Source organism: Nipponia nippon, unplaced genomic scaffold (assembly GCF_047370975.1).
Source record: "Nipponia nippon isolate SJK-2023a ecotype South Korea unplaced genomic scaffold, ASM4737097v1 scaffold_5, whole genome shotgun sequence".
NCBI lineage: Eukaryota > Metazoa > Chordata > Aves > Pelecaniformes > Threskiornithidae > Nipponia > Nipponia nippon.
The window spans coordinates 77,265,072-77,291,799 of NW_028262369.1; the positions used below are offsets into that span (position 1 = coordinate 77,265,072).

Below are 26,728 nucleotides of genomic sequence, written 5' to 3' on the forward strand. Positions count from 1 at the left end.
TGAGGAGATATGGAAAGAAAAAGGGCTTTTTTATTATTCATCAAAGACTGCACCTTTGCACTGGACTAGAAAATGAGTTGCATGATGCGGAAAGATAAATTTGTTATTATTCATCACCCTCAGAAGACTGCACCTTTGCGTGAGTGCTAGGAAGTACTTAGGGTATGTCTATACTGTTGTGTCTCTGAGTCTGCACATCCTGCTGCCGGCTGCTGATATATCCCCACGCAGACTTGACCCAAGCATACACCAGCTTAGCCACGTACTACATACAGAGAGAAGACACCAAGCACATAGGCCAACAGGAGCTGCAGTTTATGCCCATGATTTTGTTCAGATACAAACTACACAAAAAATGGTGGCGTTATTTCTATGGATTTGTTACAAATAGAAAGCAAGGGTAGAAAGTTAAAATATGTCGGTGTCATGTTTTACCAATCACATAAAAATATATTTTGAAAGTAGATAAAATAGCATCGTAAAGTAATTCTAAAGTATTCATAATACTGCCTGATTATAAATCTATATCCCATTACCTTTGACATAATTATAGGTTACAGAGGATGACAAGCATTTTCCATATTTCTTTTACAATTCTTTCAGAATATCAGTTCTTCATTCTAGCCTATCTGTATACTCACAGGAGACCTGCTGACTACTAAGCATGTACAAATAACTTACATCTCAAATATAAGTTACAATGAACTAAAAAGCAAATCGTGATTCAAATATGTTGCTGTTACATAGCTTCTAGTCTGAATTTACACTCAAATCTATGGGAGCTTGGCTTAAGGTACAGACCTGAGATATTATCCTGAATGTGTTATTCTGGTTTTGTTAGATGTAAATGATGCAAGTTGAAAGTCTAACAAGGATGACAAGGATATAAAAGCTCAGTATGTACAATATGTCCTCGAAACACCCATTCATATTTAAATAATTTATAAATAGCTGAGCAAAGATCATAACATCCTTAGCACAACAGGCTAGCAAAGTTACATGCTTTGCTCTGTGATCTGCTCCTCCAGTCTGCTAAGGCACTGAAGGTTATATCTAATACAGAGAAAAACACAAGATGCCATAAGCAGGTATGAAATCCTGGGATCTCTGACGTTGCGAATGCTGTACATCATTAAAAAGTTTGTATTTGAATCCAATTAAAACACTTATCTTAATTCATAACTGTGATCAGGTTTAGAGAAATAATAAGTTATGTAAAAAATACTTTGTCTACCCATCAGTAAAGATATGTCAACATGGAAATTTCCTGGTTAGATAGCCTTTGGTGTGAAAGAAACCACGAGAGTAGAGAAGACATTGTTCCTAAGCTAATTATACACACTTGCATAAATCAGCAACCTTCTTTTAATTATGTGAAGATCGGACATACAGAAAAATGCTAAGATGGCAGGCATGCTTCAGCTCCCTGGGAAATCAGTGGTAAGGCAACTATTTACTTCAAAGATAAAAAGACTGTTTTCCTTAACACAAAAACTATTTACATCTCCAGGTACAACCAGGATGTACAGTTGCTCATTGCTGATCACCTCTCTCTCCTGAAAAAATAAAATATTCTTGACAGAGCACAGCGTTCTGACCTTTTCTGTTCCTGCTTTTCCTTACCTTTGCACTTGTAACTTTATATATAAATACTGTTGCACTTGTGACTTTATAGATAAATACTGTCCTGTGTATTTGATTTTTAAGTGCTGATCTTTGGCTTTTGTGGTCAGTAACCACACACAAGAGCTGCATGGTCGAAGCACTGGTGGCCCTAGCCCACAGTACCCTACACAGTATTAACATTTCTCCTGAAACATTTTGGTGGTTCTTCATTTTTATATGTGCTCTCATTTTAGATGTTAGTAGTTCTAGTTTGATATGTGACTTGGGGAAAAACATGAAGAACATATACAAAATACATAATTTCTGTACATTATATATTTTGTTATTTTCATTTAGAGTTTAATTCTCCTTTTTTAAAGAATGAAGTTGGATAATCCATATTACATGCCATTTTAATTGTCTTTGCTGAGGCTCATCTAAAATTCTAAAGCACACCAGTTTTAGAACTCCCTTCCTCCTGAAAATATATTCATTAACTAAAACATATTAAAACTATTATTTAATAAAAACACATGGTATGCTACAGAGAATTGACTCATTAAATGATTCTATATTTACAGAATCCACACCTAGGTTAGAAAATGCTGTAAGATTTTTTAAAAGGCTTAAAATACATAGAAATTTCATAATAGTTAAAATGAGTACTGATAGATCATCTTTAGAAAACAAATACACTCTAGAAATAAAAGTGTGTAAATTATTTAAAAATGCTTTATCTAAGAGTACTTAGATTCCTATAGTACTAGGAACTTTAGTACTATACAGCTTTAACTGTATTTTTAAAATGGAAAAACAGAACAAAACGCCTAAGTGTATTTCCTATGGTCACAAAGCAAAGCATGGCAGAGACCAGGAAAAAACCTACAATCTCTCCTGTGTTGGGTTTGTCCTACATCCAGATTGCCTTCTGGAAAAGAAGGATAATAATACATAATGCTTCAGGGCACCTAGAACTGATTCTTTCCACTCAACAAATTGGTGCTACTAGCTTACTCCAAGTAACAAAAAGGGAAGAAAAAATCTTATCTTAATAGCTCCAATGAAATTTCCATTATAAAAATGGTCAGCATATTGATTTTCATATAAATATAATGGCAGAGAGATTTCTAAATTAAATGTCTCACATGTGTTTCCTAAAAATATCATTCACTCCCCAAGGCTATGCACCTCATTAAGCACAAACCCCTGAATTTTAGTTTACAATTTAGATCTCGCAATGTATTGCCTTTAAGAAACCTGAAAAATGACAGGATCACCTATTTAAAAATACTGGGGCTCATACTCTGCTTCTTCACATCCGCTCATTGTCAATTTACAGAGCGAAGAATCAGGCCTTTTGCTTCACTTTGGTTTTTATATGGCTAGGTTACCATCAGCAGTTCTGTTTGTGTTTACATTTAGAGTACTTCCAACATTTATACATATTATTTAACCTCCAAGAGGTTAGTCTTTTAAGTCACGTGTTACAGAGGGGGATCAGTAGTTGTGGTAGGTGTCTAGACCAAAAGTTTCATTAACTTCTTACAGTTTGCTGCCTGGACTGTCAAGGAAAGCCTAATTAGAGGTGCAGTCCTACAACACTAGGAGGTTACCTGGAAATGGTAGAAATGATGCAAAGAGGAAAGTTCCTTCTCTGTGCACAAAGGGTTCTCCCCACAGCACAGCCCCAAATGGCATCAACCATCAAAAGCTGTGTAATGATGCTCAGTAAACCGCTATATGCCATGTAAGTGAATTCTCTCCGATAGCTTTATTTGAACCATATAGTGTATTTACGGCCTAAATTTCTGTTAACTATTTTCCTAGACTACAGGAGACACAATGTGCATTCAGAAATCGAATGACTTCCTTCACTTCTGAACTAATCCAGTAAGTGCTGAAGGTAGGAATACAGCAAAGGATGTCCAAACCACCCACCATGCAACTCGACACTGCGAGACTCGCTTTCTGCTGCAACGCCCAGGGAAAGCACTCCAAAGAATCTCTTTTTAAAATAGATAAATAAATATTTTGCCTGTATTTCTGGAAGTGAGCACACCACCTCTAAGCACACGTTAGCCAGCCATAACTCCCACCCACGCGGCGCTGGCCGCCCGCCTGTACCTGACCCGCAGCAAACGCTGCCGCCCGCCTGGGCGACAACCGCAGGCCCCCAGGACGCCGCAGCGGGGAGAAGAGGCTGTCGCCGTTAAGGGAAGCCTCCGGCGGCCTCTTTCGGGGCGGACATTTCCCCCACCCCTCCGGCCACCAGTCCTGCACCTGCTTGCGCCACGGAGCGCTCTGAGGCGAGGGTCTATCCTTTCCCGCCAACCTGTGAGGCGGCTGGGCCGGGGGCTGTGAGGTGAGGGGGGGGGGGGCGGTGTGCTGAGGGGAGGCGCGGGGCTGCGAGGCGGTGTGCTGAGGTGAGGTGAGCCCAGGCGGGGGGCGGCGGTGTGCTGAGGTGAGCCCAGGCGAGGCGAAGCGAGGGGCGGCGGGCAGAGGCGAGGCAGAGGGCGGACTGGGGCGCGAACGCCGCGGGCAGCGGGTCTGCCATGGCCGGCACGGCGGCTCCCCGCCCGGCAGCCCCGGGTCCCCGCCCGGCAGCCCCGGGCCGCCGGCGCCCTCTCCCCGCCCTGGAGCTCCCCCTCCTCCACCACGTGCGGCATTCTGCGGGCAGCAGAGCCCGGCGGAGCGCAGCTGTCCCAGCGGGGGCTGCCCGTCCCCGCCGCTGCCAGGAGCATTTCGAGCCCTCCTCCTGCCCCGCCGCCCCCGCTTCCTCCGGGCATTTTACTTCCCACCTGCACGCTCCTTATGTAAGGCAGGATCCGATGGGGAGCGGGGGGGTGTCAGCACACGCACACACAGACATACAGACATACAGACATACAGACATACATGCACGCACGCACGGGGGCAGGTTACACGCACACAGCATCCCTCCGCAGCCGCTCCAGTGAAGATGCCGATACCTTTTATCCAGGCAAGCGATCCACTCGCCGGAGGATGAGGAATGGGAGGTGTGAGCGGCGACCATGTTGGACAGGGAGCAGGTCGCCGCACACCCGGCTGGCGGCGGCTCCCCCCGCCCGCCCGCCGGTCGGTCGGTCCGTCCTCCCTCGCTCCCGCGCTCCCTCCCTCCGCGCACGGCGCGATGGGCTCGCCCAGGCCCCCGCGGCAGCCGGCCCTGCCCGCCGCAGGCGGCGGTGTGCGGGGGTGCGGCTCTGCCCGGCCGCCGCCCGCCTCGGCCCCTGGGCTGCGACCTGGCGCCGCCTCGGCCGCCCGGGGCACCCGGCCGGGAGGAGCGCCCGGCCCTGCCGTCCCGCAGCCGGCAGGTAGCGGCCCGGGGAGGGAGCGGAAAGGAGTTATTCCCCTCCGGGAAGGTGGTGTCCTCCCCCGCCTTTCGTGAGCTCCTCAGCACGCACGCTTGAGCCCGGCTTACTGGTCCCTGCCCTTGCTGCACCAGAGATGTCCTTGCCTGCGTTTGGGGTGGGGGGGAAATACAAGGTTTTTAATTCTAATAAGAAGCTCAGGAGTATTTTAGTATCTCTCCAGAGCCCTGTGTGTCTGTCCCCCCAGCAGTAAGCCCACAGTAGCTAAGCAGAATGAAGGTGCAGTCCACATTTCAGGAATTTTTCTGAAGCTTTCCTCCAGCCTGCTATCCATCCTGTCATTGCCCATGAAACTGTGTCCTAAAGGCTGTGCTTTATTGTAGGTGAAAAATGAGCTGGGCAGTACAGCCTGTGAATAGGATTTAACAATGGGAAGGAACCCAACACAGCATGAGAAAGGTGAGTCCAGTATACAATGAAAACCATCCACTCCCTTCTGTTGTGATAGTGTGGCCTGCAAGATGGAGGTTTTTTAAGGATGCTAATGCATACATGATTAAAACGTCATCAACAGAGGAAGGAATGCAGAGCAGTAGGTCTCCCTGTTTTGCAAAGTTCTATATGAAATATTTTCTACAAAATATTTCAGGATCTAGATTGTATCTTCCCAAATAACCTGTGTATAACCATAAGCTTCAGCTTACAGTCGACACAACCTGCCTTGAGTAGCGTGGGAGAAAGGTAGGAAGCTCCACAAATCTCAGTAGGATGTTTGGGGTTACATGCAGATGACAGCAAAGTAAAACTCAAACTGTGCCTTCCTTCAGGCTTTTAACTCCTCTCTGCTTTACAGTGTGGACACAAATGATTAATTCGGATGCTGATAATTTGCCAGTGCCTTTTACAGTTCTCCACGGGCTATCTTCTCTCCCCTCTGTTCTAATCTCTTTCGCTGTACCAAGTGTAATTTTCTTACATAACATTTGCTACTTCGCATTTCACATCTACCTTTTAACAGCCTCATTGCTGCCACAGCTTCTTCAGCACTTTAACAGAAATTAATGTTAACATCAGGATACTGAACAGTATGATGAAAAATCTAAGGAAATATGTCTATATAAATCCCTTTTGCTAAAAGCATACAGCTAAGAAATTGGCATTGCAGAGGAGAATGCCACAAAAGCCAATTCTTTCATTTTGCCTTAAAAAAATTAAGGTGCATGCCAGAGGAATAGAAGAGGCTGCCAGTCAGCGAGATCAAAGCTGCAGCTCTTCCTTTGCTATAGTCCATGGGGAAAAAAAAGAGAAATTATTGCATCTAAGCAATCAATTTACTTAAGGAAAATCAATGGTATTAATTCCTCAATATGGGAGTGTTTGGGAACCAACAGAACAAGAGCTTCAAATGTAAGAAACTCTGAATTCTCAAATTAATGATTTATAACATAGTATGTGCATTACAGATGAATCAATAAAGCTCACTAATTTTGTACTTCCATTATGAAACATTCATCACATTATTCCACATGTTTACAGTTTTCCTTCCAGAGCAGTCACACAAGGTAGCCCTTACTGTCCTTTCTCCCCTCAACCCAGTTTAAGCTGCAGTAGATGCTCCTTCCTCTTAACTGGCCTGAGAAGGAGCCCAGAAATGACTCGTAGCTGAAGGCCTTTGTCTTTTCTCACAGGCTGTTTCACTGACACAAACAGCATTACACATACCAGTACCAGCAGTTTGGTATATAGCAACAGCGTAGCAAAACCAGTGTCAGCAAAACCACAGTGCCGCAACTGTTTAGTGTTCGCTCAAGCCACCTCTATCAAGTCCTCTTCCATCCGCATAATGTTTAATGACCCAACCACTAGAGGACAGGCTAGGCCTCCATAAAAGGTAGCAAGCAGGGATATTTCCTTGGCAAGCAGATGGCTAAGAGCAAATAGGCTGAGCCTGAAAAGACAAGACCTTTGGAATGCTCTCCTGGGATGCAACTTGTGAAAACCTTTATCCGTGCTTATGAACCTACCGTTGACCAAGCAACCTACCTGCCCTGGGACAGCCGTCTGCAGTTACCAGTGTTTTTGATCCCAAGGAATGCAGTGCCTGTAGGCATGAAGGGGATGTTGCTCAAATGCCTGACTGTGGGCAGACACTGCACAAAGATGTACCTTTTTGTGGAGTAACCATTAAATGAGAGTTTAACACTATGTATTGTGCAAGCTAGACAGGCCCAGAGTGGGCTAGGAACCCTGGATATATCCATACTTCATTCAGAACTGTCTCAATTACAGAGCAATTAGAGCAAGACAGCCAAAATATACCTCTGGCAGTTGGATTATGAGTAATCACGTAGCTTTCTGATTAAGACATGAGTGAAACTTCTCAGAGAAACTTAGGAAGCAGGGAATAAGTATTTGATTGGTTCAGATATCAGCCTGTGTCAACCAAAGGGTCTCCAAACTGCACAGAAATGTCAGGAATTCCTGACTACTGAAATGAGAAATCCTGTACCCCAGCTCCGTGCCTGTTCTGCTGAGATAAAAGGTACCAAATAAGCAGTATATATTCCACATGATGCCAAACAGAATGCAGATTGTCCTATGACTCTTAAGAATTCAGACCATAAGAAGCCTAGGAAACATATAATTTGAGAATACTGGCCTTTTGTTAATGGGGTCAAGTGCCCATTCACCTGTCAGTAAGAGCATATGCTAGAAGGAAAATGCTGAAGCACACTTCATTAGTATAAGGACCCTATCTCCTCTTGGTGCCTCACAGTGCCCATTCTTCATTACTTTTCTAAGTTAGACACTTGTATGAAAAAGAGATGACCCAAAAGCTATTTCAGACCCAGGATTGTTAATGGCCAACAATGCACTTATGCTCAGTCTTAACTACATCTACACATGCCATCTACTACACCTCTTGTGAAGTTTCACCCGAGAAAACATAAAGGATTATGCATCATTAAAATGACTGGTGGTGCAAAAATATCTTTCTCAGAAATGCATCCTTCTTTTTCAGCATTTGTGGAACTCCGCAATAATGTTTCAGATTTAATTTCTCCCTGTTGAACAGAAGGCTAATAGGACTTTTTACAATCTGATTCGTGAGACTTGAGTATGCAGCCAAAAATTTGGAGTGGCAGCTGCTTCAAAGGAGATTGCTGCTGGGAAATGGAGACTTGCCAGCTGAGGTATGTGAAATATCAACTGGCCTTTTAATTTTCCACAGTTTTCAAAGGAGTGACAGGGCCATGCAGAACGCCTTAAGCCACAGAAATCAGCCAGCCTTCTAGTTATCCTGTGCCTGTAAGACGAAGAGTCAGAAAGTGTAGGGTCCAAACTGTTGTTTGCATTATGCGACATAAGGCAGATCATGTTAAATTTCATACCTTGACTATTTCTGTGCTTTTTCTTGCCAATACAAATACTCGTTCCTTCATTTTTTTTTACTCAAATACGGCCAAAGAGCTCTTGCTAAAATCTTCCAGAAAAAAAATAAATTTCCTTCAAACAGGAACTTCTTATGAAAAGCTTGAACCAAAAGACTAAATGATAGTTGCTAGAGCTTGCAAAAAAATTACTAAATGTGTTTATTAAGGTGTGCGTTACACAATAATAGGGTACAAAAGAGGGCTACTGTGAAAACCTCTTTACACCACTAATTATATCAAGAACTTTAAGAAGTTTCAAGCAACTGCAATAATACTGTTAAAACGAACAGTAGGGGTTGCCCTATTTTCTACAGCAGTTTTGGATGCTATGCATAGTACTCCATACTAATGAAATTGCAGTTATGATATAGTGAGGAATTAGTGGACACAGAATCTATAACCTGCCCATTGGCATCACAGTGACTAGCAAACTAAAGCAATTTAATTTCAGAGCAAGCTCACACAAAACCCCAGAAGCTCAGTCCTCAGTTCTGGCCATCTGTGTTCAAGAGAACACCTAGGAGAAACAGCTGGCTTCCAGCCACCAATGTACTTCCCTGATTCCTATGTCTGTTGAAGTATTCCCCAGCCTCAGGACTCTTCTAATTCAGACTGACTGTACTGAATCTAATTGATAGCACAAGGCATTGGCTACAATCCTTTGTCCCTAAAATACAACTGGGATACAGGGTAAGATAAGGCCAGCTCCAGCAGCTTTAAAACATTTAAGATTTCCTTTCTCTAGAGGAATCTCAAGTTTGTCTCTTAAGCTGATTTTAAGCATGTTTTGTGTTGCCATATGGAAGCCAAATTAATTAGCATAAGTCCAGAATGAGCACATAAATTCTACCTCAAACAATAGTTTAAACTAACGTATTGCTAAAAAGTCCTGGAAGTAAAATCAAGACTGACAGAACTATGATGCATGTTCAGAATCCAGCAGTGTCATATTCAGTGTGGTTAGGGTTCTAGGAACCAAAATGTATTATCATTTGTACATACACACCACCTACTGACTTCAAAGGAGTAATCAGGGTATAGTGGAATAAAGACAGAGAAACCTGCATGTGAGTTCTTTTGGGATTTGTATGCTGTGAGGGCTGCAAAAGATGTGATGTACAAACTTAAAACCAACGCGTATATTAATAAAACTGTCCTGTAAAGCCTACAAGCAACATATTGATTCTCCTCTCCAATGCTAATTCTTAAACCCAGCATATAATGACATAGCAAAGGCTTTTTTAGAACAAGTGAGAACTTCCTTCCCAAATTAACTTCCTGCATCATTCCCTGGTCTCTCTCTCTTACTCCTGTCCTCTTCACTGATTCAGGACAACTCCCCTGTTCCCTTCAAAGCACCTTCTTCAGAAATTCCATGGCACCACAAGCCTTTCCCCCCATCATTCAGGAAACCCTGCCACCGCACTTCTCGTGATAGCTCTACTGTGATATTCCGGAAAAGGTCTCAGTGTTGCCAACAACAAAACAGATACAAGTGAGATACAGATAGATCGGTAAGAAAGAAACAGATATACTGGAGAGAAAACATGCAGTGTCCTATATAGAAGGTATAGCATGACCACAGGTGCAAGGTGGAGAAAACAGAGCTGAGCTGATGTTTATGTGGATCAATAAAGTTCAGATTCTGGGCTCTTTAAAATCAGTTGGCAGTTTGCTGTTGTGTTCAGCAGGACCAGAACTGTTTCCTAAATTCCTGAAAGCAAAAGAGGTAACTGGACTTACAGCATATGTCCGATTTTATATATGCCTTTCCAGTTATGCTGGTGTTCTGAACAGTAAAGGATTGCTTGTTCACTACATATAGTGCTGTATTCTGCATCATTTTACCCATCCTTATTTGACATTGTCTTTCCTAATGAACGTAAAATAAAAGCATTGTCCATATCATAGGAAGGGAACACAAGGAGGATTGTATTAGTTTATACTCCTTGAAATAAAATACTCTCAGATTTGTAGCATGAATTACAATGAGTCTGTGATACCATTTCTCATTAAGAAAACACAATGCAGCAATCACCTTCTGTATTATTACTTGGCACAGGTTTAGCAGCATGTTGCACAGAAGTGCTATAAACATTTTTCTGTTTGATGACCAATATCAAAGCCTTTCTGTAGAGTCGCGTTTTGAACAGATGGTCATTTGATTTGCACACCTGAAATCTGAGCCCATATCCTGAGATTGATTCCAAAAAGACTCAGAGAAACCACACAGTAAGAAATACTCTTCAAATTATTAATGTTGACAACATTATGGGTATGCATAGGTTTCATATTTTTACTTTAACTACTTTCTTTTGAATAGAGGTTTTCTCCATAGGATTTTTGTCAAATTCTTCCACTCTTACAAAACTAGATGAGCAGGGGAAAGTATGAATGGGGCTATTCTGTTTAATCCACTTCCCCAGTTGGCAAGATCTAGATAGCTAGGCTGGGAACGGAAGGCAGAATCTCAGAATCTTATTTCACAGGAAAAAGTCTATTGAAATAAATAAACAACAAGTTCTAACTTAGTCACAAGAGTATTGTAAAGATTAATTAGCTGATGAAGTATAGTTCTTTGAAGACGCAATACTTTACATAAATGTTCTTTTAATTTATTAGTGTTTAGATCTACAGACACATCAACATACTGGGTTTAAACAGCACTTTGTATGCACATCTCAGGACAACATAAGGAATTTCAAGATGATAAATATCAGGAAAATACTTTGCAGTTGCCAAAGATACGAGGCAGGCTGGGACTCAGACTGTGCTATGTCCCTTTTCAGTACAACATTCAGGAGGCAATAGAACTTAGTGCCACACTAGACCCACGCAGCCTGCCATCATGCTCCTTACCCTGTGAGTACAGGGCAAGCACATTGGTGCTTCTTAATGGACCCAAATCAAACTGATCAGCTGGGGTCTGGCTTTATGCCCAGTCATAGAAATAGGATTCATGGAGTGCTAGGCTGACAGGTACGTTATTTCAGCTCCCCACTGTCTGAAAGCAGCTGTGCTGCCTCTGGGCCTGGCCTGACCCTACAAGTGTTCATTTATAACACAACGGCATGCACTTAGAAACTCCACTGTACCTTATCCTCACTGCACTGTCAGCTCAAATGTCTCACTTTCTCTGGGACATACTTAAGTTACCATGGCTAATGAAATTAATCATTGGATTGTAATTATTCACTCATTCTTTCACCCAAGGTACAAAAGCAAATTATGTTCTTATTGTCTATATGTATAATTCCTTATTCCTTTATCCTTCCTTGCCAGATTTGCTGTATTTCAACAATCATAAATTTTCATCAAAGGCTGAAAGGAAAGATGGTTTTGCTTAACTGCAGAGCCAGATGAACACATCTTTAACTGTTCAGGCCGAGTTTTATCTTCACAACTTAGTGTCAGCTCTTTCTGCTAGATACAGATGGATATACTTCTGGGCAGGAAGAGCACTAGTTCATGGCCTGCCCCTAAATTTGCTACAGCTGCTATTGAAGCCATTAGGCTACCATAATTTGTTATTATGAAATAACTAGTTTTCATAATTTTACTGGGTGGAGTCTGAGGGAAAGCCTGGGAATTCCTAGGAGCAAGGTACGCCATTAAACATCCTTGTGGTCACTATGTCCTCATAGATGATAGCTCAGCAAGAAAATTTGTAGTGGGTAGAAGGTGATCCTCCTTAGGTCCCTTATTTTCATAATAATTCATCTTTCCATACTAAATTCAAATAGATTTCATTTTCAACCTTACGTGATCACTATAGGAAATTCATTTTTCCTAAAGTCTGTTCCCCATTTCTCCTAGCAATCAGTTCCAGAAATCAAATATATCTATTTATCATTCTTTTCACAATTGTGTTTTTGTATTGATGCATAGGTACTTCAAAAACAAAGCTCTGATGCAATGTTCAGATTCTTCTATTTATCTCTATTTTTGTATTATTCACGAGATGTGTGGCATAAAATCAGTTGACTGCAGTCCCCCTGAGCGCCTTCATGATAATTCATGAAGCACCCTCTCAGTAGTAGAGACTTTTATTTTTTGAGTACCACACCTCTCCTTAGAATTAAGAGGTTTTCAAGGGAAAAAGGGACATGGTGCTTAGATTCCTGGCAAATAAAATTCCAGTCCTGTGGTTCACAGGCGATTTCAACAGCCTTCCCTCTCTAGCTCCCAATGCCTGTTTTTCTTAAATAGAAGTGAGCAAGCTTAGCTGATTCCTTCCTTGTTTGTAAAATTGAAATCTGTAAAATATTATCCATATCATAAAATAAACACTTCTAAAAAGCTTTGTCAATGAGTCCAGTATAACTGGGACATGTAATTTAATTAGACCTTACATGAAATAATGACTTGTGATCTGCAGTCTTTTAATTATTTTCAGCAAATTCTAGTTTTCTGCAAATTCTTTCAGTCAAAAAGACAGACAACTATGAGTCCAATTCTGTAAAGTGAACTCAGATAAAACCTGCAAATTATTTCAGTGCAAGTAATAAATTCATAAATACATTCAATGAAAATCAAGGACATTCAGTAAGTCTGAGACTGTCCTGTTTACATAGGTGTTCTTCACCACTCAGAGGACAGGATTATAATTAGCATCATGGGAGTACCCTAATGAAAGCATTCGGAGCTTTATATTTACTTGTACAGTGCAGTGTGTTCTGTTATAGATAACGATCATACGTGAAACACATTTGCACATGACAACACATTTATATAGTAATTAATTGTGCAGCTTCATATATGTTCAATACAGCTATTCTATTCCTCACAATACAGTAAACAAGTTAATACTTTCTGCAAGGTTTGGTTCACAGGATTACAGATTTAGTTTTTCTGAGAGCCTGGTGGGGGCACCAACACACATCCGTAAAAAAACAAATAATGAAATTACACAAATGAAACAAGAAAGACAAATTCAATCATTTATTTACATGGTAAAAATGGCACAGTGCACCTCAGATTATATATATGTTTATGGTCTTTTCACAGCTTTGAAAATACACCTTGCAGTAAATTTGCTTGCAGGCTTATACACACCAATAATTCATACCAGATGGCTAAAGAGTGAGCTGAATACAGCATAGGCAGCCCTAATAATGTATTCTGGCTGAGAAAAAAAGGTGAACCAATTGGTAAGTGGGGAAAGAAACTGCCGTGGCTGTGAGTTGCATCCTGGCTGGTACAGGCAGGTGGCATTTGTTGATTAAAAACCAGACTGTTGAGTTGTGTAACAGGAAAACCAGCTATAGCAGCCCTGTAGTCAAATAGCAATCATGAGATGCTACCTCATGTGTGTAAAAACAACAGGAGGACACCTGGATGGATTAAAAATATGTTAATGACATGACAGTAGCATAAAACCAATAAATATCTAGTTTGATGCATAGATTTTTTTCACATATAAGTCATATTAGTTCTAGAGAAAAGTTATACAAATCTGAAAGCTTTAAGTGGAGACTTTACAGCGTACAGCAAATCTTTACAGAGATGCTCTGTTGTCTTCAGTGTTCTCTGATTTTCCTGATGGAAGAAAATCTCCGCATTTCAGAATCTCCCTTGTCCCTTGAAATTAGCAACATTCATGCCTGACAGCAGCTTTTAAATTATCTTGAAGTGCCCATTTTTCTAATGCTTCTTTCACAGTGGAAAGATGGGAAGGGTAGATAAGCAAAGTAAAAAAGCAAATGAGAGTCTGGCACAAAAAGAGAGTAAGAGGTAAACATCAGACTGGGAAGAAAAGAGATTGTTGGGTCAGAAGTTCATTGACTCCGAATTTGTACAGGATCTGAATTTCTCAAGGACCATGGAGAAGAATCTCATTTAGAAAATTTGATGCAGACAAAGAAAAAATGAAGTTACCACTGGGGAAATAACAGGAGACAAAGGCCTCTTAGACACTAAGCAGAAAAAGTTGGGCTTCTAGAAGCAGCCAAGAAATGCAGTGAGGAAGCACCTCCTCATTGACCTAATGGCTCATCAACTATCCGGTATTTGGAAGCGACAGAGAAGTGACAAAATATTGCACGATTGCTGGCAGCTTATTTTATCCTCCCGTAGCTACAACTTGCTCCTGACGAGGGAGGGATTAATTTCATATTAACATTTTTTGACATTTTGATTTTTGTGTTATTGTTCTATTTCTATTCAATCTAACCTGTTCCATTATTCAATCACTGTTACAGTAATTATGTAATTATTTTTTTTTAAACATTCAAGCAAAATTTCCTACACTTCAATTTGTACCTGTTGTCTTTTTTCTGTCTCTGGACATCCCTGAGAGGAGTCTGGCTTTGTCTTCCGTATTCTGCCCCCCATCAAGTATTTATAAATACTGATAAGATCCCCCCTGAGTCTTCTCTTCCCCAGGCTAACCAGTTCCAGCTCTCTCAGCCTGTCCCCATATGTCAGATGCTCTAGTCCCTTAATCATCTTCATTACCTTTTCCTGGGCTCTCCCCTGTAAGTCCGTGTTTTGTACTGGGGAGCCCAGAACTGGACACAGCACTCCAGATATGGCCTCATCAGTGGTGGGTAGAGGAGAATAATCACATCTTTCAGCGTGCTGGCCATGGTCTCCCTAGTGCAGCCCAGAATGATGTTGGCTTTCTGTGCTACAAGGGCACTTTGCTGGCTCATGTTCAAATAAAATGAGGTAAAACAGATATGGGAAATAGATCTTTCATTATTCCAAGCCTGGACCTTGAAATGCATTGTAGTTCACAAGACAAGGCCAGCACAGTCAGCTCCCCATGGAAAGGCAAAATTCCCTGAGTTTGGTTTAGATGACTGTTCGTAGAAAGCTTAAACTTGGTTATACGATCGTTGGAGTATTCCAGCCACGGAAGGTGGAAAAGGAAGTGGGACTGGAGGGCGCATTCTGGAACCTCACCTGCCAGACTTCCCGTGGCCAGTACTGCCAGAGCCACCAGTGGTCACGCTGGTGACAAAATTAAGGTTGCTTTACATGTCTGACACTTGAACCCTCTTTTCAGACATTAATGAGTTTGTCAAATTTTAAGATCTTAAACTGAATTTTTCTGTATTTGGGGTCTATCTTCTGTCAGAAAGCCTCAGCCAATGCCATTCAGCCACCTAAACAGCTTAGGGACATATACATTGTTCTCCTATTGTGAGCATTCTGGTGACCTTTTCTTTAAGCACCTTTATTGTGTTCCTGTTCTCAAACAGGGACCTGAGATCTGAAAGGATGTCCTTTCTGAAAATCTCTTCAGGTTTTTGGTTTTTTCCAGTGAGAGTACACACGTGCAGGATGTTTCTCTTAAAGGCTGGAGCTCAAGTCTCTAAGTCCATCTTACTGAGCCATCTGAAAAGAGGGAATAACAGTGATACCTCTGTATGTCCCAGCACTGTTGTGAAAACTAATAATATTTGAAAAGCACCTTGACTCTACAGTGATGAGCGTACAGAAAAGCTCATAAAGATATCATTAACCTTGTGGTCACAATAGGGTCTGAGCAGACTGTATTAAATTAAACACAAGACATGAGCAACACAGAAAACAAAGTTCATTGGGGAAACATAGTCCATTTGTTCACTGCATGGAAGAAGCATCCTCATGAAAAAAAAAAAGGGAATCTTATCATAAATAACTTCAATAAATATATACAAGTTGGCCATGGATGATTTTAATCTAGTCATTTCCTAGATTTTGAGTGCTTGACTTTGCAATTTTAATATTGTTCAGATACACATCATTTGTGACCACCAATAGTGGCCAGCTTTCCTTACTGCAGGTAAATACTTCCTCTAGTCAAGAGCCATAAAAATTAACCTACTGGGTACCTCAGAGGGCTAGGATGGAAGAGGATCTCTAGGAACAGTTCACTCCAGGATTCCCTGTGATCCTTTTATTTCGCAGCAGGATGGGTATGGGCTAGATCTCAGTATAACCCAGCAATATTTGCCCTCAGCCAACCTTCTTGGCATACTTCCAGCCCTCACTGGCTACTCAGAATATCCAACAGCCCTCATGTTGCCATAGTCCCCAGGGATGGTTATGTGACACAGCCCCAGCATGAGGGCTAAAATTGGTCAATTTATGAGCCATGTGCTGATCAAAAAATGTTAAGTCACCCCTAGACATTTTTTAGAAGCACATGCATCCGTACTTCTCCTTTACCTCCTTAGCAGAGCTCTCAAAAGAGAAGTTCATAAAAGTACCTATGTTTGCTCTCCTTAGTAGTTTAGGCCCTCAAAATAGCAGTAGTTTGTTAGCCCACATTTCCCAAAACAGTTTCTAAGCAATGATTAATTAAAAGATTTGGGGAATTTTGTCATGTTTGTGCCTTTTACACAACCTAATAAATTTTCTAGGGTGAAATCACTGTGGATAGAGACACAGATACTACACATTTCTTTCTGTTGCAGCATGATCCCAGGAAAACTTAAACAAGGAAAGTGCTGATTCACTGCTATTGTTGATCTTTTTCAGGCTTACTTACATAGAAGATTTTAGGTTTTCAGTGAAGGTTTTTGAGTGTTGAGGGATGTACACTTACAAGCACACGTTGTCTCTGACTAACACATCTCATTTCACTTTGGCAGAGGGACTGATTTATTCTAGGCTTTCTCCTCTCTGGAAGAGATGAGGTTACAGTATCCTTTTATTGAGAACATATTACACAAATCCACCAAAAATGCTTCTGTTAATATTTGCTAGCAGACAAACCAGAGAAATATGCAAATCGTACAACTTTCATTTGTTAAGGCATTTTTGGTTTTGCCCTCAATAAGCCAAGAAATATTATGTCATCTTATTATAATCTTATAAAACATTTAAATATTTGAAACTAACATAGGGCTTCTTTCCCTCTGGGAAAGAAGACCATGAGGATAACATGCCACTGTCCAATTACAGAAATATATGTATTGAAGTAAAAATATTTAAACAGATGTTATAAAAGACTTCATTTCCATTGTACAGTAGAAGCACATCTGCTATACTTTAAATACTTCTTATCCATGCCAAAGGAATACTATGAAGAGAAAATGCATTTTTATGTGCTTTTCCTTTGAGTTTACCCTATGTGAATGCAGAAGGAGTCTTTTCAGTAGGGAAAAGGCACTGGTTGAGATCACTTGACATTTTGTGTTGGCCCTAGAGCTGCCATTTATGAGTAGTATGGAAATCAAGTTCTGGCTCTTGATTTCTGGCCTGATCTTTTAAAAACCTTGAATATTGCTAAAATAGTGTTGGGCAGGAAGGAAAGGAGGGACAGCATGGTGCAAGATCAAACTAATATTAAAACGCTGCAGTGCTACACTCATTTCCTACCAAAACATTTTCAGGCATTGTCTTATTGGTATTGTTCTTTACAAAGAAAATATTTGATGTCACATTATTATCACCAGTGATGAAGTGCACCTACACTGATGTTATGACACAGCCTTGCTTTAGGGACATGCTTGGGTTTTAGTATTAATGCTTCAAGCACGTACGAGCTCCAGAATTAGGCAGCAGTGGAGTGGTGGCTTTAGAGTAGTAACCTTAATTACTTATAAGGTAGGGCTCTTATGTTTGTTCACTGGTGAGTCTAGAAGACTTAATACAGTTATATTTAGCAGAGATATTTTGTGAGAAGCATCCACCTCTATTAACTATGTACTTTACTAATGCAATAGCCTCAGTATTAAAAAGCACTCCAGCAGGCAGTCAGCCTTCCTTCCCAGAGCTACCTCTGTTCACAAACCTGTTATGCGTTCCTTGCTGACACACATACCCAATCTCTTATTTTGACCATAAAAGTTTATCCATAAGATATTATTTAAAGCTAACAGCTGGATGGGGCACAGGAAGAAGCAAACCTTGAAAGCTTTTGTTTTATACAGATTCTTCTGGGAAGCAAGTGTGCAGCAGCAGTCTGACAGGGGATCCACACCAAGCTAGGAGCACTGCTTCCATATGGTGCCAAGAGCCCAAGAAAAAGCTCTCAGGCACACAGAAGCTTTGCCATTAACCCGAGTGAGATTGGAGTAGGAGTGGAATATAAATGTTATGCACGTGGAAGTGTTGCAGAAGTGGCGCTGTAGATCCTGTAGACCCTAAACACGGGACACAGAAACAACATTGCTCATCACTATCTTGCATGGGGCTTTGGAGAAAGTGGAATGGGATCTGTAATCCATCACCCTAAGGCTGCTGGGTACAAGAAATACAAACACATTCATTTTGTAGGTACAAAAATTGCCAGCATTTTGGTACAAGCACTCTGAGAAGATTAGTATGCTTGATATAAATTGTACTGTTGCATTGCACTTTTGCACTTCCAACTGCTACAACATGAAATCAGACTAACTAATATTATGCTCTAATGTACTCTACATTTTCAATTATTTCAAAAGCACTGTTTATGAAAATGATGCTCATTTTCTGGCAGAAGAATATTTTATGTCATAGCAGACACCTCAATTAAAAGACACTATACAAGAGGGATTTGAAAGTAGTGGTTTTGTGGTTCACTTGTCTTCATTTGTAGTGCAGGCTTATGAGATCTGTATCTCTTCTGACAATACTTTCCTTCTGCTTTCTTTACATTTTTACTGTGCCTTGGTTTAGAAATTCAACTATTGCCTTTTGGGTTTGGCATTTTTATTGTTCTAATTTTAGTTTTAACCGAAACCACTTATCTCTTTATGGTGTACAAAGTAGGATTTGTATGCAACCTTAACAGCAGCTTTTTAGATTTCTCATAAATTAAATAAAAAAGGAACTGAATGTGAATTAGTTCAGAAGTGTAGCCAAGTGATCTTATCAGCCAAGTGACCCTAGTGGTGCTTTGTAGAAAGATCATTATTATTATTATTCTCAATGTTTTTGCTGTTTAATATTCCACTGCAAGAAACAGAACTGTTCTCCTTGTTCCTACCACTGCAAAGTGAATACCTGCTAACTTCTCCAATATTACCATAAAAACAATTTGCAAAGTGAATTGCATTCACCAGTGTGCATGGTCCATGCTTTTGTTCTTCACTCTATGAATATAAGTAAATTTAGCTTTCCAGACAGTAGACAGAGGAATAAATACTTTTAAGTGAACTGCACAGCTGTGTATCAAACCAGAAATGAAAAGACCATCCGACTGAGAAATGTGTTGAAAAGCTTATGTTGAGAATTCCAGAAATCCTCTTCAAAACAAAGTATCTGAAAATAACTTTCTTCATTTATGAAACTGGGCTTGTTCAATTTCTGATAAAAATAGCAAATCTTCTTAGACTGGAGAAGTTAGACAAAATGAAATCAGACTTTCTTTGAAGACAGATACAACTATCAGCTCACAAGCTGCTGGACGATAGCTTGCTGGAGGTCAGGGAGACTTTGGCTGTCACCAGAAACGTTCTGACTTCATAATCATCAGGAAAAAAGCCAACCTTCTCTCCCACCTCCAAAAGCAGGATTAGAAAGCCATTCAGTATGAGACTACACTTTTGTGAATAACACGGAAACAAGGAAAAAGAGTCTGGAAATGTATAGATTTAGGAAATAATTGGCTGGTTTAAATATATGGGGCAATGGAAGTATATTCCTAGATTATTCTAAGCCAAACACTGTTACTTTACTTATCATTCTAGCTGTTGTCAAAGAGGATCTACATATCATTTTTGAAGGCATGCAGAAACTAATTAACTTTTTATGTTCACTTCTGAAAATTTTTACACATTTGTAGCATTAGACCATTTGAGAATTCCTTGGATTCAAGTGGAATAGGGAGAGTCAAGTATGCATATGCTGAAGTCTTTGGGTGATCAGGGATGTCATTCCTATTCTTTTTGTAATTTCTTTTCGGGTTTTTATTGTCATACTGAAAAAGTAACAACAAGAAGTCTCTGACACTATTATCCAGTTTATTAGGGCCAAATCTGAAAGGTACTAGAGACAATAAACCTACTTTTTGTCAGTGACTGTAAGCATATTTGTAGAAATTAAGGTTATTTAATTTCATAAATAAGTCATTTCTCACCAAAAAACCAGTGACCTCTAACAACAGCCAAAAGTATTCATTCTGTAAAGATGGTACATAATGATTAGGGTTTCCCTGGTTGGTAGTTTCAAAAAAGCCAACAAGATACACAAAATCGACAACTATCAGTCTGACAAAAGACAAAACAATTGAACTAAACTTAAACTGCACAATTGTAGTGAATTGTTGCTGCTATTTCCTATACAGCATACTGATCCTTTAGTATTTTTCTTTTTAAAACTACCTAAGTATTCAGGATAGTAAAAGAAGCATTATATTGATTTTTCAGGGAAAAAATGTCAGTAAGAATTCAGGCATCCTCTAGTGTGGGTAAAAACACATGGCTTCAGTAGTACTAACACTGGCTTGGGATGACTGAAGTTGTGTAAGGAGGAATCGGTGGTATTATTCATTGGTGTTTTTAATATATCTGTCATAATGATTCCCCACTCCGAATACCAGTTGAAGGGTCATACCAAATTTTGCTGTAAAAGACTCTATCAATGATAGAGATTCATCACTGATGAATAGGCTATAATCTATAGTACCTGTTCATTCTTCTTCTCTAGTTTTATGAGATTCTGTAGCTGCATTTTCTGAGCTTTCCCTGCTGGGTAAAGTCATGTGTAAAAAAAAAAAAGGAAAAATAATGAATTTATCATGACTTATAAGATCACAATTTTACCATGTAAAACTGTGTGAAAGATGATTCATACTCCAAGTAAGTTAGAGAATGTTGTTATAATTGTTTGTCTCAGCCACAAGTTCACCAACTGCATATATTTAAGTAGTTCTCACTGTTTCCGTTGGCAGATAAAAATGTGATCATATGATCCTTTCGAGATAAGCTACCTCTAATTTTAAACACTATGATGAGTCCCTCTTTATTTTTCAAAATAGGATCTCACGGAATTTCACTGTGTTGAATGCAACTCCTTGAGTTGTGAAATGCTCGCTGAGAACTTTTAAAATTCCAAAGATATTTTAGTCCTGACAACATGCGATGTGTGGTATGTCATTCAACCCCTCATGATAATACAACATTTTTGCCTGTATATTATAAATGGATCCATTGGCTCCATTTACATTTTGTGTTCCTGCAGCTACTCTAAACTCTGAAGTTACTTCAGCTGACAATACAACCAAGTCTTTTTTCTACCGGTTACTTTAAGACTCCCAACTGCATTTAAATCCAACACATCACTTAAGCTTCAAATCTGAGGGTTGTCTCAATCTGTTAAGATTAATTCTTCCCAGAAAAGACAAGAATAGATATTTTCACAATTATTTGTGTGAAAATTTTGCAGCTTAACATGAAAAAGACTGAAATCATCACGATTCCTTACCTTACCTCCAAACATGTCCACAGTAAAAAATGGAGGCATTCTTACCATTTGAAGCTCCAGAGCAGATGGAGTTTGGCTGTTCTGAGTCAGGGTCACAAGGTTTCATATTTCCCTCCGTTCAAGCCTTGTAACACTTGGTAAGCATTAGTCATATACCAGGCTTCTGCATGTAGCTCTTATCAGTGGCTGGAAGGAAAAGTAGCTTTTTTGGTAAACTAGGGAGGCTGAGCAGAGATTTGAAATTGGCAGAAAGTCAGCATCAGTCTCCTGAGGCCATTAGTACTGCCTGGCTTCTGCCAACCAGACTAGCAAATTGTTCTTGTTTGCTCTTGACCTTTGTTCTGTGTATGGCAGGGCAGAGAATTAACAGCTGAAGAAATGGACCAACCAGTGAAAACTTTTTGTAATTAGCTGAGTATGACTGTGCTGTTCGGTGTTGCCTCTGCAACTTGGCAATGTTACCCATTGCTCACATTTGGGGAGGTATATTAGGCATGCATTTAACAGTATTTGAGTTTATAAGATTACATGTGAACACACGTTTGTAGCTGTCAGGAGCAGAAGCTAAAATATTTTCAGTGAACTCCATTGCCAACTAAACAGAAACTGTAACTAAGCAACACAGAAACACCACTTCAGTTTTTCATGACTCAGAAGCACGATTTAACCAATGTCTGCCTCCCCCTCACCCCCCAACTAAAATGTCTAGATTTACTTGGCTGCTTTATTTCACTAATCTGCAATATGTTATATATCAAAATTTAAAAAGCGCATATGAAACTGAATCATCCTCATCACAAAAATTAGTAGAGTGGTTTGATAATGCTGAGTCCAGGCACAACATTTTCAAAAACTTAAAATAGTTTCACATGATTATATGGAGAACAAGACAAGGAATAAATTAAAGAAATGCTTTGCAATTACATTTTTTCTTTATGAAACTGAAAGTGGCTTTTTGCTTAGAGATTTAGAAGGACACAGGCAATGCCAGTGCTACTATCCCAGTAATACAGGCTTACATCTGTGCCTAACACAGTAACCCATCACTTGAACCAGGTCAAAAATACTTCTTCCCAACAATATAGTAGTATTGCCAATGTGAACTTCTACTGTGACTTCAAGGCAGTATGTTATGCAAAATGTTTGTCCTGGTGTTTCTCCATCTCTGCTAATCCTGTTCTTTCTCCCCTTTCTCTGGGTCTCAGTGGATGAAGAAAGGTAGCAGAGCTACTGTTCAACTCAGTCCTGAGCTAGGAATTCTGATAGAGCATTTAGCATTATACAGGAAGCAACTTTTCTCAAAGGCAGGGTGGTATATGTACTGGTTTATACAGCTGAGATGCGTAGGCATTTATTGAAAAGTCAAAATTTTTCTACACCTCACAAGTATAAAGAGATCTAGACGGTAAATAATACACGTTCTATGAGAATGCCATGCTAATTATCCCATGAGTCATTCCACGTGTAATTATACGTTTCTACAATCTGCACCAGTATTTCAGCTTCTGTCTCTAGACAAGTAAGCAAGGTACAGTGAAACATACTTCTCAAGCTACTAGTCACCAGTGGGTTCATAACGAGTGTCATAAGTTCACAACTTCATTAGAAAAAATGGGGGTTGCACCTGAAATTTACTTCTGAGTCCAGAATTTTAAGCAGCAATGAAGTTACCAACTTTGTGAGTTGCTGCCTTGGAAGATATGCAAAGTCCAAGTTAGAAAACTTCATAATGCCAATATTATGGGAATTCTGCAGGGTTGTATCTATGAGGTGTTTTCTGTAATAGCACCTTAAATCTAAAAAGAGCAAAACATTATTAAAACCACAAAAGAAGTCTATTTTGCTTTTCACTGATGTCATATCAAATTAGCTCTAGTGTGGAAAAATACATATATTCATATATGAAAATGTGCAATGTACAGCTACTGTTTAATTGTTGAGGGGCTCTGGTAGACATTTTTCATCCTTTTCAAGTGGAAACAGCTAAGGTTTTCAACTGAAAAAGAAATATGCCTGCCCATATGACTATATTTCACCATCTTATTAAAATAAGCTGAGCACTTTGAAAGCAAAGACAATGTCTCTGCCTTCATCACTTTAATATGTATGAAGAATACTGTATCTCTTTTCCCAAGTTGTCAAGGTATAGAATGATCATTCAAAAAATGTTCAGGTAAATCCGTCATTTGCTGTTATAATTACTTCTTGGACAAGTTATGGAGTTTGAATTTTTATACCAATTTTTATCTCAGTTTCAGATTTCAAAAAATAGCTAAATTCTTAAAACATAAATTAAAAATATCTATTTTGGCCATCTAAAGAACTTGGTTTATGTTTTCATATTTTGACACAAACATTAAAAAGATACCATTTTGAGTTTCACTGAAAAGGAATACATTTTTTATTTTAAAAAAGCCCAAAACTTTTTAACCAATGGTAGTAACTATTTTAAATAGTTCTTTAAGAGACTGGACAACAGAATGAGGCAGCTGAGCTATCTTGGGTCCTGGCAGCAATCTCACAACATTAGTGCTGACCTACGTGTATTTTGATTAGCTCACTGAGACCCACAGTGGTATCCAGCTATTCCATTCTCTTTTGGATAATGCATGTTCCTCAGGCATAGTAATTAACCTTGCACAGGCCCTTCCCTTGTTATGTATTAATCACATTTGTATGGGCTACACACATCATAGCACTATAAGATTTCCCAGTTACAGGGTGTTTTTATATTTGGGAGAGGACAACTCCTTTCTATGCTCTTTTTATCCTTGTCATTGTACCTTTGTAAGACAGGTACCTAACATGACAGTTTCTAAAGAGTTCAGGTCTACCTTTATGAGCTAACATACCCCTGAATGCTATTATAGGCAAAAAGAGGTTCAACAAAAGCAAACTAAATAGGCTGCTACTTGGCTGAGCTTGGAAAGAGACCTGCCAACAAGACAAGGAGCTTTCAGAATTGTAAATGGTGCAAATAAGAAATAAAAGAATTATAAGCCTAGTGTTCTCCTCAGACTGTCATCCTCCCCTTGGTTGCAGTCCAGCAGCTTTTTGGAGATTTGTTTTCAGGCCAATAAAAGTTCTCTTTCTCCTACCTCAACCAAGAGCCACATTTAGGTTAGAAATAATCCCGTCAGCCAGAATGTTCTTTGTGTCCCTGCAACCTATACCTGTGTCACTCAACAGGCTTGAGAAAAGTAGGTATCACTCCTACTAGGCTTGGCAGCAGAAGAAACATGGGAGATCTGGCAGATTTCCTGATACAGCCCAGAACCTGGATACTTGATGTCCTGAACCCGTTTTGAAAGAGAGCAAGGGAGATGTAGCAAAACATTTTTCAGCTTTTCTTGTCCGTCAGACCAATCAATAAAGAGTTTTAGAAGTTCCTACTTGTTTTCAAAATCTAACTTTTAAAGCCAAATGTCTTCTAGGTGTTAAGCCCCGAAGAGATTTTTTTTTTTTCCTTCTGGACCTCTTACCATGTGGGATCTAAAAACACATTTACAGCTGGTATCCACCTGGCAGGTATAGACAGCAACTTTTCACATGGTCTGAGTCCCCATTATCCGGGTTTGAGACCTGTTTGGACCACTTAATGCTACTTTTTGGCCCACATGCAAAGGGCTTTCTGTTCATGAAAGTTAGAGCTCAGGGGAGAAACACTGCTCAGGTCTCACCCCCGAGCTGTATGAGGATGCAGTTACAACACACACCTTGAAATCACATCCCGTACCCCAGTAATGACAGCTGTTTATTACTATACAAATCTGAAAGAATCCAAATCTGAATGGACAAAAGCAGCTTTTCATAGGACTTATGCTATATTCTTGAAGGATCTTTTAAAATACACAGCAGATAAAGTAGGATTTTATTCTCAGAGGAAACGACAAAATAAAAATGCCTTAATAGAACTACATGCATATTTAAACACATTTAGACTTCCTTCAACTATGATAGATGGGAGTCCTCCCTGAGTTACAGCACCAGTGCAAAGCCCACTACATTTATAACAGCCCCCAAAAAGCTGTAGACAACGCGCTTGATCCCAGTCTAGCTGTAAAGAATATATTTCTCTCGTGGAGTTTCCTTCATTCAGAGTACTTCCCATGCCCCTGGCTCCATAGCCTGATCCCTTATTATCCTATATTTCAAATACTTTTGTTGTGGACTTCTAGTTTGAAACTGTCATTTTGCCCATTTTCTCTCCTTCAGGCAGTTGGGGCACCTATGTTCCTGTGAGCATGGATGGACTTTTACATCCTGTGGGACTTTGTTACCTTGCAACAGTGGGTAAGTACCGGGAAACTGCCCCTGCCCATCCATTTATCTTCCAATATAACCTTAACACCCTGTGCAGTAGAATGTTTTGCTTGTCAGAACAATATTCAGCCCTGAGTGCACTTATAGTTGATGGTGTGAAAGGTGCTGTTAAACAGTTTTTGGGATTTTCTCATGCATTACTGTTCTTGGAAGTGCCCTCAGAGAAGGAGGATAGTGGTTGTGTGTGTCATGAGACTTTGGAAACCCTTTGTTTTTCATCTCAGTCCGCTGACCAAAAAGAGATGAGTCACTTTATTGGAAGTATCCTGTCTCCCATTGGTTTGTTTTCATTTGCACCTACCTCTTCTTGAACAGAAAGAAAGATTAATCGCACAAACATGCTGGTACACAGATGATACAATGAGGAGTTAAAACACTGTTCTCAGTTTGCCATGTTTTACTACCTGAAGAGCTGTGTGCTAGGACTAATTCCTGGAAAGAGTCTTCCTTGCTCAGACAGTGGTCAACCCAGACAGGGAGAGGAGTGTTCTGAGCAGCACAGGGCTTCCTAAATTGCACTGATAGCATTTAAAATGCTAATTTGAACTTTTTAAAGAGTAAAGTCAGTTTGGGAAAGCACAAAGGAAATTTAGTAATTGACATCAGATAAAGATGATAAGAGACAGTATCCATAGAAAGACTCTCTAAGTCTTGTGTCCTTTCCTTATGCATTCAGCCATTGAGAATAAGAGAATA

At 40.0% G+C, this 26,728-nt stretch overlaps 1 protein-coding gene and 1 long non-coding RNA gene across 3 annotated transcripts in view; one reads left to right on the forward strand and one right to left on the reverse strand.

The window, feature by feature from the left end:
* The window catches only part of RAPGEF4 (Rap guanine nucleotide exchange factor 4), a 156,692-nt gene extending 151,967 nt beyond the window's left edge, over nucleotides 1-4,725 (reverse strand). For both annotated transcript variants that reach the window (XM_087732456.1, XM_087732455.1), the window contains exon 1: nucleotides 4,575-4,725. In XM_087732456.1, the coding sequence (XP_087588582.1) occupies nucleotides 4,575-4,639 (65 nt within the window). In that variant the 5' untranslated portion in view covers nucleotides 4,640-4,725. The remainder of the gene's footprint in view (nucleotides 1-4,574) is intronic.
* A 590-nt stretch (nucleotides 4,726-5,315) lies between these two features.
* LOC148052350 (uncharacterized) overlaps nucleotides 5,316-26,728 on the forward strand; it is a 70,782-nt gene continuing 49,369 nt past the window's right edge. Inside the window, exons 1-2 of the long non-coding RNA XR_015698875.1 lie at nucleotides 5,316-5,393; nucleotides 25,925-26,002. This is a non-coding gene — a long non-coding RNA (uncharacterized LOC148052350). The remainder of the gene's footprint in view (nucleotides 5,394-25,924; nucleotides 26,003-26,728) is intronic.